The sequence below is a fragment of the Polyodon spathula genome, chromosome 12 (assembly GCF_017654505.1).
Source record: "Polyodon spathula isolate WHYD16114869_AA chromosome 12, ASM1765450v1, whole genome shotgun sequence".
Classification (NCBI taxonomy): domain Eukaryota; kingdom Metazoa; phylum Chordata; class Actinopteri; order Acipenseriformes; family Polyodontidae; genus Polyodon; species Polyodon spathula.
This window is the reverse complement of record NC_054545.1, coordinates 45439358-45452080: the sequence shown is the minus strand read 5'-3', so window position 1 is coordinate 45452080 and position 12723 is coordinate 45439358. Positions and strand designations below refer to the sequence as shown.

General features: G+C 42.2%; 2 protein-coding genes across 3 annotated transcripts in view; one reads left to right on the top strand and one right to left on the bottom strand.

Annotated features, from left to right (window-relative positions):
• LOC121324060 (V-type proton ATPase 116 kDa subunit a1-like) overlaps positions 1-2884 on the bottom strand; it is a 32854-nt gene extending 29970 nt beyond the window's left edge. For both annotated transcript variants that reach the window (XM_041265481.1, XM_041265482.1), the window contains exons 1-4: positions 2796-2884; positions 1262-1437; positions 1045-1123; positions 430-527 (exon numbers count right to left, since the gene is read on the bottom strand). In XM_041265481.1, coding sequence (XP_041121415.1) covers positions 430-527; positions 1045-1123; positions 1262-1378 — 294 coding nt within the window. In that variant the 5' untranslated portion in view covers positions 1379-1437; positions 2796-2884. The remainder of the gene's footprint in view (positions 1-429; positions 528-1044; positions 1124-1261; positions 1438-2795) is intronic.
• Positions 2885-5901: 3017 nt separating this feature from the next.
• Positions 5902-12723, top strand: part of LOC121324070 (caveolae-associated protein 1-like) — an 18987-nt gene continuing 12165 nt past the window's right edge. Inside the window, exon 1 of the mRNA XM_041265515.1 lies at positions 5902-6596. Within this exon, the coding sequence (XP_041121449.1) occupies positions 6171-6596 (426 nt within the window). The 5' untranslated portion in view covers positions 5902-6170. The remainder of the gene's footprint in view (positions 6597-12723) is intronic.

The window sequence follows — 12723 nt, the reverse complement described above, 5'->3', positions numbered from 1 at the left end:
GCAATGCATAAAAGGGTTAATTGAGAAAAAAAAAGTAATTTTTCTGTTATAGCGCTGGATGAACGTCAATACCAGAACCAGCCATCTAGTCAGCTATCAAATAAGGGGTTTTCCATCGCTCAGGTTTACTTCCTGTCATTTTCAATTACAAACAGTACAATATCGTGCCCTTCAAAAATCTACACTCCTGCAAGCGGGCATTTTCAAATGCAGCTATGTATTTTCTTCCTGCTTTGATCTATGTAGCTGCAAATTCTTGTTATAGATTTCAACTGAACTCACCTGACTGTCAACACATTCCCTTCCTGCATAATGATTTTGGTAATCAGATGAGTGGCACCCATCTTTACGCTACAAATACCTCTTATTTAATTTATTTTTTAAAACCAGAATTTTTTTATTTTTTTATTTTTAGATGTGGCACTTTACCTCTAAATCGATCATGTCTCTCGGAAAGGGGATCTCCGGATTCTCCCCAGTATCTAGCATCGGTATGTTGGCTTTCTTAATTTCCTTTTCCACAAATCCTTTGGGGGGGGGGGGGGGGAAACAAAAAAAAAAAAAAACGATTATTTACATGTCTACTGTAACTATTAAGAATTCACATGTCACTGACATTGAGAATTCGTTTCAGCTCTCGGAAAGGGGTCAGGAATTCAAACCAATTCAAAAAGACAAACCTTTTGTTTAATGATTAAGGCAGCTCTCCCTTTCAGAATCAAATCAATTCAAAAGAAACCTCATTCTGTGCTGTGAAGCCCAGTGTTTTTTGTACCTTTTAATGCACATTCCAAAAAATCAATACCACTGGTCTATTTTAATGATCTTAACAGTGATCTTATTACCACCACATAGCATGTGAAAGCCTGGTATTTTTCAGATATCTGTATGCTACACTTTCACTGTGTTTAGTGCTATTAAGGGTGTCAAAAAGGACTAATATACAGTACAGTCTAAAGACCACTTTACATCACTGTAGAGCCAGCATGCTTTCCTTTAGTCAGGGCTCTAGAATAAAGTTGCACCGAGGAACAAGACACTCACTCAGCTTCCGGTCCATTTCTTCGCATCTCCTCACTTCATTAACAAACTTGCGCTGGAACACATTCACATCTGGGTTGAGCTGCAAAAAAACAGGGAGCGTGCACTGATCAGAGACGAGAAATCCACTTACCAACCTGAGGGTCTCGAATTCCAAATGCTGCGAAAAACGCTCCGGTCTTAGCACCCTCTTCTCCACTTGTAATTTATTACAACTTACATCTCGGAACTGGACCATTCCCAGTTCTCCCAGCTCACTGACGCAGCAATAAGCAGCCTCCGACTGGAGGAACAGCTGGGCCAGGGTCATCTCCTCACTGCGGAACAGCTCCCCCATGACGAATCACGAGACAGGACCGTCACCTATCAAATAATCTGCTCTGATACGGCAGGGTTCTGGAATAAATGACAACACACAGGTGTAACTGGAAGGCTACCACTGACTCGATGTACTGTGCCCACGCATTAGCATCCCAACAAAGTCTAGCATAAAAGTCGCCGTCAATGGCTTTTTATTCTGAATGTCCCTGCACAAATGGATTACTTGCCATCTATTTGGATGGTAACTTATCTAACTTAACTTATCGCATTATCAACACAAGCACAACGTCATAAAATGCAGTCTTGCTTAAGTAACATTGCTAATGCGATACAGCAGGCTTAAGGATTTAGATACCATGAGACCCAGAAACAAAGGCTACTAATTAAAAGTATTAATTCCATTGCAATTCAAAGTGAAATTATATATATACGTGTGTGTGTGTGTGTGTGAAGTCTTTTTAACGCATAGTCGTTGTGACGAATTGACAGCTCGATATCCGGCACCTCCTATTCTCAAGCAGTGCCGAGAGAGTACTACAGTACAGGTCGTCATGATAAATGTGGTTATTTCCATCGGTGACTGAGGCAAACAAGCGAGCACAGATAGGAAGGTCAGATCAATAAAAGCCCAACACAGTTAATGTGAGCACTGTATATAACACTGTATTAAAAACACCCTATTCTATATTTATATTTAAAGCAAAAAGAAAGGCTACCGAATACTGAAGATATCATTAAAATAATAAACAGACTATTCTTTTTTAACCGTTTGCTTGCTGCAGGCAGATGTTCTTGTGTAAACAAGGACGACGTTCTCTCTCATTTCTGTGGCTGCTGCTTGACTACTGACCGGTGCCATTTAAATTCTGGAGAAGCAGCATCAAAACACACACACACAGACACACAGACACACACACACACACACACACACACACAGACACACACACACACACACACACACACACACAAAATAAAGGTCGCCCTGTTCGTGTTATTGTATATTTAGAGGCACAGTCGCCTTTTATACAGCTAATAATAGAAAATATGAAGGGAGTGCGGGCAATCGGAACAACGTTCGTAAGATTGATGACATTAACTTGAATTCGTGGAAGAATACACAACATCTGCGATTGAGATATTTAAACTGACACAATCGTGATATGACTATGATTACACAGACAACGGCAAACGTATTGTACGTTTAATATTGTGCATTATTATTATTATTATTATTATTATACGAATGCAATGCTATTAAGAACGAGTGCACTGGGTCAGTGGAGTAGGTCCTACAAGGCTGCTGCTGTAAACACGCAAGCGCTGTCTCTGGATCTCGCTAAACAGCGCCGCGGAAAATCTCAAATGTAAACGACCTCCGCTGTCACAAGCAAAATGTTAAACGCCAATTGAGATCTCCGATTGAAAATACAAACCTAAATAAGAAAGCGTCCTCAGCTCTTCCCTCCACTGCGTTCACCAAGAAACGTCAGCTGATCGCTCGCCCTCACGACGCGCACACGTCACTAGGGCCCTAATCACGTGAGGGGGGTGGCTGGTTGCGGGGACGCTTTTCTGTAAGGCGGGGCGTGCTGTCTTATGTTACCCGGCGTTTATATCTTGGTAGTTTTGATACCAAGTGGTTATATTTTAAATTAAGCCAGTTTTAAGGAAAGTGTGGAAGCGAATAATCTGTACTAGTGAATATCCTGCGTCTGGCCGTGACCCCATCTTCGCAGTTTGAGTTACAGTGCCTGGAAACTGGAAGAAAATGTCAGTAAACGCAGTCTTTAATTCGTAGTTTTCGCGTTATTAGGGTAGAGAGAGCTTAACGATGACCAATTTACATTTAAATGGAGGTTGAGGTTTGGAAAATAAAAACGCCAACGTTCAAATCCTATTCGAACCATAGATACGTGCAGTCTTTAATGAGGTGCATGTTACCCTATTGGAAAACTGGTCACATAAACTATGCCAAATCGAAATAATAATAATAATAATAATAATAATAAATCATAAGCTACTATCGTTATACTGTTTTTTTTTTTTTTTTTTTTTTTTTTGCTTTCCAGGTTTTTAGTTTTACTCAGGCTAACCATTTATACAAGCCGGTAAAAACATAACACAGTAAATCTTAGTGAAAACAAGGTAAAACAAAGACAGACCAAGCGAGAAAATCCTGCGAAATGACAGTGCGCATTTTACCATGCTACCTGCTAAACTCATTTACCTACCCACACAAGTTCACGGCGTCGTGTTAGGGGCAGGAACGTGTGTATGTGACAATAAAGTATGAAATACAAAGGTATTCATGAAAATGCGAATTGAAACCCTCGTTTATTTCGTTAAGATGACTGTTGTACAGGGTCTGTGTCAGATACATATTCCCTCGTTTCATCTGTGTTTTGGCAAGCACACGAGCAGCTCTGTAATGCCACTGACTCTATAATTAACCAGCGGTAAATTTAGAAGCACCCGAATCTGTCTTATGCCAAAGGTCACAGGAGCTGGATTCCTGCTATAATGGAACAAAAGCATGTCCAATTAGCAAATGCGTGTTATTTCGTTTGCATTCGTTGTTGCTGAAAACAGGACGGCCAAGTGCAACAGCAGCACTGCACACATCTTGTATTTTTTTTTTAGACAGAGATAAGCGTTTTGTATAGGGTAGCATTCTGACAGCACCATCTAGCGGTGCTTTGTGCTACAGCACATATTGCTGTTGTACGCCAGTGGGTAAGAAGTCTGGGGCAGCACTGATAATTTAGTCAGTTTCTTATTTGATAGCTTAACAGTGATAACTGTCACCATAATTATCCTTGTTAATTTCAGCGAATTCTTTTTAACGGCACCATTTTAGAACGTGCTAATTATTTAGTGTAACATTTTCTGCCAAAATAATATCGTTTTCAATATTGCAAAGATGCATGCATATACAGCTTTATGGGATTTCTACCCAAATTCTGCATCAATGTTAGCAATTATAATACACTGTCCATGCAGTAGGAACACACACCATTTACCCTTCATAAATAAAAAAGGGCTTTATACTACTAATAATGATAACTTTGTTGGGGCTGACTGGTTCAATAGTTGTTGTTTTTTTAGGTTTATTTTAGTTTATATACGCAAAGCACTTCACGTCAAGGCTATCACAAACCCCGATATAATCTCCTTACCCTGACGATGCTTTTGCCAGCTGTACAAGACAAATAACACCGATTTGCTGCCATAGAAACCACGAGGACAATCGGTCACATGCAGGGAAAAGAATACTGTTATGACACAGTTGCGTTTGATTTATGAGTGTGTCCTGCTGGTATGTGCCTGTCTCTACAATCACAGGAGACCCGCTCATAATTTGTAACAATGGCTGTTACAGAGATTTACCAGAGAAACTTGGTCGAGGACTGAACAAAATGGGAGAGTTTTCGAGTCTCTGGTCTGTAGAAAACTCGCAGTCTCTTGGATCTACGGCAATCTTAAATGCGTCGGAAATGACAGCTTCATATCCACAATGACCGGGGGAGAGCAGGCAGGCTCCCCTTTGCAGCTTGAATGCAACACCCGCCGTGCAACCCTACTTTGCTGGCCGGTGAAGTTAATGGGGGATCATGCACATTTCCTAACATTCAATTTCGTACGCGTTTAATGTCTTATTGCGTGTATTCTCCATATTTCTCAGTTTTTGTTTTTGCTAAAATAAATAAATGCATTAAAAAAAAATCGTTATTTGCCATGCTTGCAATGTAGTAATAAATAAATCAATTCTGCAAAGACTGATTGTCAACACGGTGATGCATGTCAGGGTTGCACCAACGAGTCTTTTCAGACGCATATTTCGATCGAATAGTGAAGCGCAGTAAGTAGTGATCAAAGCGTAAAGCGAACCATACAGAGCACACACGCAATTAGATATTGAACAGATAAGATATTAAATATTAGGAAAACATAAGATGAGATCCCTTTAGGTAGCCGGGGGGGGGCACGACAACCTGGAACCCGCGGACCAGCTTGTGGACTACACTATAGCGAAAGAAGCTTTTTGAAAGCAAGCAGAAGGCATTAGATGAATTCAAAACTGCGCCGAAGCTCCATTTTCTAGTATGTCCGGTTTTTGGATCCATTGTCGATGCTAAACAATAGAAAAGCAAGCTTTCAAAGCCCTACATCCTAAACTGCTGAGGCCAGGGTGTCTGATTAATCACAAAGCACGCCCTGCTACCCCTGTGCTTGCCACAAGTGTTTGTTTGGTGAGTTAGCAACGGTCTGCCACAGGAAGAGTTAACTCTCGTGTCCGTTTTCTCACAGTTTAAAATGCACTGGAAACCCTTCGGAAAAAGTGATTGAAGCTCTAACTTCACATTCCTTGCTTAGCTGTGCGTGTGCTTGCCTGCAATGGAAAGAAAAGTCCTCGCCCCCCTCTCCCAACTATTCAAGCCAAGGCAGAGGGAGAGGGGAGAGGGAGAGGGGGGAGGGGGGAGGGGGTTGGAGGGGTGGGTGGGAACCGTGGCAGGAATAAAACACGTGTGCAGCTAGTGGAGTTAACCAATGACCTGAGAGTTTGGAAAATTCTGCAGGATAGCTTGACTGGATGGGTTAGCAGAGCTTGTGGCATTTGGGCTGAGGCACACATGCTGTAACTGAACAAGCTCTTCACTCCAGCTGCTGACAGTTCCCCGGGCAAGATAGAAAATCAGAGAGAGAGAGAGAGAGAGAAGTAAAGAGAGTTAAGTAACTTGACTAGTTCCTACGGTTTTTGAAGGCCAATCTCCCAGTTTTTTGGGGGGTTCTACCACAACCAGGCAACCATGGCGGATTCAAGCGTGCAAGTTGAAACTGTGGCCCTCTCTGAAGACTCAGATGATGAGCAAGTGGAGGGTGAACATGCGGAGAAGACGGACTCGCAGGTGAACGGGGTGATGATCCTGACTCTTCTAGACAAGATCATCGGGGCGGTGGACCAGATCCAGGAGACGCAGAACAGCCTGGAGCACAGGCAGCAGGAGATGGAGAGCTCAGTGACGGGCATCCAGAGCGAACTGACCAAGCTGACCAAGTCCCACACGACCACCAGCAACACGGTCAACAAGATGCTGGAGAAGGTGCGCAAGGTGAGCGTCAACGTGAAGACCGTGAGGCAGCACCTGGAGAAGCAAGCAGGGCAGATCAAGAGGCTGGAGACCAACGAGGCAGAGCTGCTCAAGAGACGCAACTTTAAAGTCATGATCTACCAGGTACGTCACCCCAGCTACTCTACCCCTCCGCAGATGGGGCACGTTTTGGAGGGACTTAATGGACCCATTGCCCACACAGCTACAACATGTATCACTTTAAAGCTTAGTATTAGTGGACTTTATCATAGTCCTTTATCGATAACGTGTCCACTACAACACCAGATCTGTCAATATAATTATGTCGGCTAAGCCAGCTCCTTGCACACAGCCACTGAAAGGGTTAAACAGAACATTAACCCAGGTATTGTCAAATTCCAAGCAGCTATTATAACTTTATAACTCTTTCTTGGTGCATAAGCTGAAAACTGTAAATGTGAGGGTTGATATCTCTCATTTACTAAGGTATGGGGGTGGTAATGTTTTTCGTTAGACAAGCTTACTGTGCAAGATTAAAGCTTAAAAGTTTGGTGCAGTATAAGCGAGAATGGTAAAGAACAGATAAGTACTGTACTGGTTTGATTACTGGTGTTTGGTTTGGCTTGTGATCGCAGATGTCAAGCTTAATAAGTAAAGAATGAACCTCTTAAGTGTTACGCAGTTGCAGTTGACAGCGTTTTACCATTGGTAAGAGCATTGCAAAGTGTAGAGCTTGTTAAACCACAGATAAGTATAGAGTAACATTGTAAAGCACATGCATAGTGTACCAGGGCGTGACAGGGACAGGGGGGGTAACTGGGGTTGAATCTGTTCTTGCACAAGCAGAAATGAAGCTCTCTTATTTGGGATTTGTGTCGTTAAGTGTTGTTTTTAGCTCAAATTCTCATCCCATCTAAAAGCCATAAAATGTCCTGCAATAGCAATGCACGATATTTGAATTTTGGGGCGAGCCACACCCGCACCAGTCATAAAAGGCATTCTGAATAGGTAGTCATCAACCACATATACTACATAGATTACTGTAATGTCACAGTAATAGAATACCCTGTTCGAAAGATTGTTAATGAGTTTGTTTGTAAGAGTTTGTTAGTGTAAGGGTTTTGTACTTGCAACAGGTTCATGCAAGTTTTTATTTTTCCCCTTTCACTGAAAACAGGTGCAGTCTTTGCTTTGAATACTGTATTGTGTTTTTCTTTCACTCCTGTTTTGTATTTATTATTTTATACTGGTTCCTCTTTCCAGAATCACATGAGAGAACTGTAAGAGTTGTTCAAGGGCTCTGGTTAAATGTGAATGTCAGGTAGCTGTCTCTAACGCTCTCTAGCTGTAGGGTATTACCTTCGGGAATTAGCTTCATTTCTACCGCACATGTGCAGTGGTTAGTACTTCTGAAAAATTGTAACTTTGTTTTTTAAAGTTATAAAGAAGCCCTTTCTTTCAAGCTGTCACGTGCGCATCGTGATCAACTCTGAACATTGGAAAGCTTTCTGCAGGGGAATTTTCCAAACATGATTTTATTAGACCCCGGCAATCGACATCAAACCATTCTCCTATTAGATAGAGAAGGCTGGTTTTCCTCATGTATTCAGAGCTCTGTGGAATGTCAATTGAGTTACACTCAGGCATTTCGCATAAAGCTGATTAGAGAATGCTCTGGTTTGCACTGTCAAGAAAAGAATGCAAGGCGAAATTAACCTGAATAGAATTATGCTTATTGCTACAGTTCGAGCCCTAGCAAGATTTCTTTAAAAGAGGCATATGGGTGATAGAAGCTGTTTAGCTTCAAGATTAATTTAGAAAGCATTTCATAATAATTATGAAAGCAATACAGCTAGTATTAGGTGCATTGGTTCTGTTTGCTTTTGCATATTATTTGCTTTTGGTTATGCATAATTCCTAATGTGTAGGAAGTACAAAAGTACACTTAAGAGAGAGGAGAGGTGCTCACAGGAGTTTGTGCTGTTCATTTTCCAGTGCAGCCACTGTAGTTATATAGACAGCCCAGTTATACCTTTCGAAGCTCATCAGTACCTTAGTTTAGACTGGGGTGATTATTGTTCCCTGCTGCTCACACAAACCAAGTTAAAATGAGTTTGTTGGGTATTTTATTAGGGGGATATTGTATGACAGAATGTGATGGGGAGACTGGGAGTTATAAAGGTCAGGGTTAGCGGTTCCCGTAGATCCTAATTTCATACTTCTCATCTCATTGAATAAATCTGTATTTCAGTTTACAAATTCTGAGATTGAATTATTTATTGACATATGCAGTTGCTTGAAATGTCTAAGTAGAGATCTGGATTATGAGGAGTCTGTTGATTTAGGACATGCAATTTCAGGAATTCCAATGTGTCCAGAGGCATGAGGAGATTTCTGTCACCTCTGCCTCTGGGTAGGGGTTTATCATGACCTGGATAGCCTGTGTTAGAAGTCAGAAACAGTCCTTGAAGACGGCATTATAATCTATTAGGCAGAGTGGCAAGCAGCTTTCTACAGCTGTTACCACTATTGGGGGGGAAACGTTCAGGGCTGTCAAATGGCAAGAACTGCTTTGTGATAAAGCACAGAAGCCTAAGCTATATGGGACAAAAGCATCTGTCTGGTGAGGATTTAATGCGATAGAGACCAAACATGTAACAGCAAAATTGTACAGATAGTTGGCATATAAGTGTAGAATAAAACGCTTCTTACTTTTGACGTTTAAAATTTCGAGAAATGATTTAGAGTTAACAAACTCTGTTATGTTGCACTATGGAAGTGAGTAACCCTACTGCAGTATTAGGAGCCGGGAATAAGAATTTCTTTAAATATTTGATTTATATAAAAAAACAAAAACACAATTGTTTATACTCTGAGTTGAATGTCAGCTATTAACGCTTTGGTTATATCAGCTGAAAATAATCCGAAGGTTTGAAGCCTACTGTTGTGTGTTCCTTGCCCTTACCAAGGTTGTCTCCTGACAATAGGACTGGAAAGAACGAAAATGAGTGTGTGTTTTTTCATCCGTGGTGTCAGTATCAGAAATACTGCACTAAGAAAGTGTATACGAATAGAGGTACTGTGGTACATCCCTGCTTCTGTGTTTAGGTTCAGATATGGTACAATCATATATCAATGGCATATTCATTAAGCACAGTGTATGAACATACAATGCCATTGCCTTTCCCCATGCACTGGGCCTGAATCCATTACAGTTCTCACCATCACTATCAAAGCATAGCACATATTAAAAAACTAACATACGATTTGCCTCAAGCAGACTTTATTTCAGCCAGGGCTTGCGTGTGAGATTGAATGACACTAACAGAAGCTGCTGTTAGTGACAAGATCGATTGATCTGAGATCAACATGGGCTTCGGTTTCATGAACTGGTCACATACTATCTTACCCTTAGGATCGTGCGGGGGACGCTGTCTTCCCCACCCAAAAGCAGAATGCACAGTGCAAGCCCTTTTACTCAGCAGGCTGCGATTAATGAAGGCCAGTCAGATACAAACATGACTCATCGGAAAAGCATTCCGCCCCCCTGAGCCAATGTTTTTCACTGCCATCTTACGGCAGAAGCCCCGCCTAATCAACCATTTGCAACCAGGGCATCGGTCAGTGCCCTGGAAAAGCGACAAGAGTAGTGGAACAGAGCAGTGCAGGCACGCACTCTCATCTGTCTTCAAACAGAGCATGTGCCAGGCCTGGTGAATCAATTTCATTCTCGCTGATTTTCAGCGCCAGCTCGAAAGCCTTTACTGAATTAGATCTGCTGTGTTAGTTGATCCCCCTCCTATCCAGGGTGGCTTCGTGCTGTGGAATCCTGCAGAATGAAGTTAGCACTCTGATTCACAACCTTGGCATGCAGTCTTTACCCACCTCGGTACCACTCCCTGTATGGGGTGATGCTACACTAGAGACACCAAATGAGTCACCCAGCTCGCTGATGGAAAACACGAGACAGAGACAAGTGGGTTATTAAAGAAAAAGGGAGAAAACAAAAACCACTTCCAAAAAAACGCATGACTCATAAAGCGAGAAATTCATAGAAGTTAATTCTTCATTTCCAGAAGGCACAAGTTGATAGAGACAGGCTTACAAGCTTCTCTTTTTCATCTTTCTGCCTTCACCAGTCAATTGGCATGTTTTAAAGTGCTGACCGTGTTTGTATTTTTAAACTGGATGGGTTACTTTGAGGCCACTCTAAAACTTTAGAAGACAGTTCTGGTGTGTGTTCAAACATCGCAATGCCCAAGTTTTGCTTCAGGACTAAAGATCCTGTATTTCAAATTTCAAAATGATGAGAGACTTGGGAGTACCCATGCAGCTTTGGAGCAAATAGCCAGGGGATCTCTTGAGGGGGTTGGTAAACTGCAGAGCACATTTCACTTACTCCAGAACGTTATCCTCATCAGTGTGACTTCCGAAGGGTTTTGGTCTCTTAAAATAGGTTTTAGTAAAGCAAATTCCTGCTGCTGCTGCATGCCCTAAGGTACCAGAGAGATGCTGCTGGAAAATCCAACTGTTATAATACAAGAGAGGGAAAAACAAGTGGTCAGCTGCCCAGTTATTTCCAGCAATTTTCTCAGATTGCTAAACGGTAACACAAGGGGACCTCTCTTGACAAATGATCTCAGCTGCAGTATATATATATATATATATATATATATATATATATATATATACACTGAACAAAAATATAAACACAACATGTAAAGTGTTGGTCCCATGTTTCATGAGCTGAAATAAAAGATCCCAGAAATTTTCCATATGCACAAAAAGCTTATTTCTCTTAAATTTTGTGCACAAATTTGTTTACATCCCTATTAGTGAGCATTCCTCTTTTGCCAAGATAATCCATCCACCTGACAGGTGTGGCATATCAAGAAGCTGATTAAACAGCATGACCATTACACAGGTGCACCTTGTGCTGGGGACAATAAAAGGCCACTCTAAAATATGCAGTTTTGTCACACAGCACAATGCCACAGATGTCTCAAGTTTAGAGGGAGCGTGCAATTGGCATGCTTACTGCAGGAATGTCCACCAGAGCTGTTGCCAGAGAGTTGAATGTTAATTTCTCTACCATAAGCCGCCTCCAACGTCGTTTTAGAGAATTTGGCAGTACATCCAACCGGCCTCACAGCCGCAGACCACGTGTAACCACGCCAGCCCAGGACCTCCACGTCCGGCTTCTTCACCTGCGGGATCGTCTGAGACCAGCAACTCGGACAGCTGATGAAACTGTGGGTTTGCACAACAGAAGAATTTCTGCACAAACTGTCAGAAACCGTCACGGGGAAGCTCATCTGCGTGCTCGTCGTCCTCACCAGGGTCTTGACCTGACTGCAGTTCGGCGTCGTAACTGACTTCAGTGGGCAAATGCTCACCTTCGATGGCCACTGGCACGCTGGAGAAGTGTGCTCTTCACGGATGAATCCCGGTTTCAGCTGTACTGGGCAGATGGCAGACAGCCTGTATGGCGTCGTGTGGGTGAGCGGTTTGCTGATGTCAACGTTGTGAACAGAGTGCCCCATGGTGGTGGTGGGGTTATGGTACGGGTAGGCATAAGCTACGGACAACGAACACAATTGCATTTTATCAATGGCAATTTGAATGCACAGAGATACCGTGATGAGATCCTGAGGCCCATTGTCATGCCATTCATCCTCCGCCATCACCTCATGTTTCAGCATGATAATGCACGGCCTCATGTCGCAAGGATCTGTGCACAATTCCTGGAAGCTGAAAATGTCCCAGTTCTTCCATGGCCTGCATACTCACCAGACATGTCACCCATTGAGCATGTTTGGGATGCTCTGGATCGACGTGTACGACAGCGTGTTCCAGTTCCCGCCAATATCCAGCAACTTCGCACAGCCATTGAAGAGGAGTGGGACAACATTCCACAGGCCTCAATCAACAGCCTGAGCAACTCTATGTGAAGGAGATGTGTCGCGCTGCATGAGGCAAATGGTGGTCACACCAGATACTGACTGGTTTTCTGATCCACGCCCCTACCTTTTTTTTAAGGTGTCTGTGACCAACAGATGCATATCTGTATTCCCAGTCATGTGAAATCCATAGATTAGGGCCTAACGAATTTATTTCAATTGACTGATTTCCTTATATGAACTGTAACTCAGTAAAATCTTTGAAATTGTTGCATGTTGCATTTGTATTTTTGTTCAGTGTGTATATATATATATATATATATATATATATATATACCACACACACACACACACACACACACACACACACA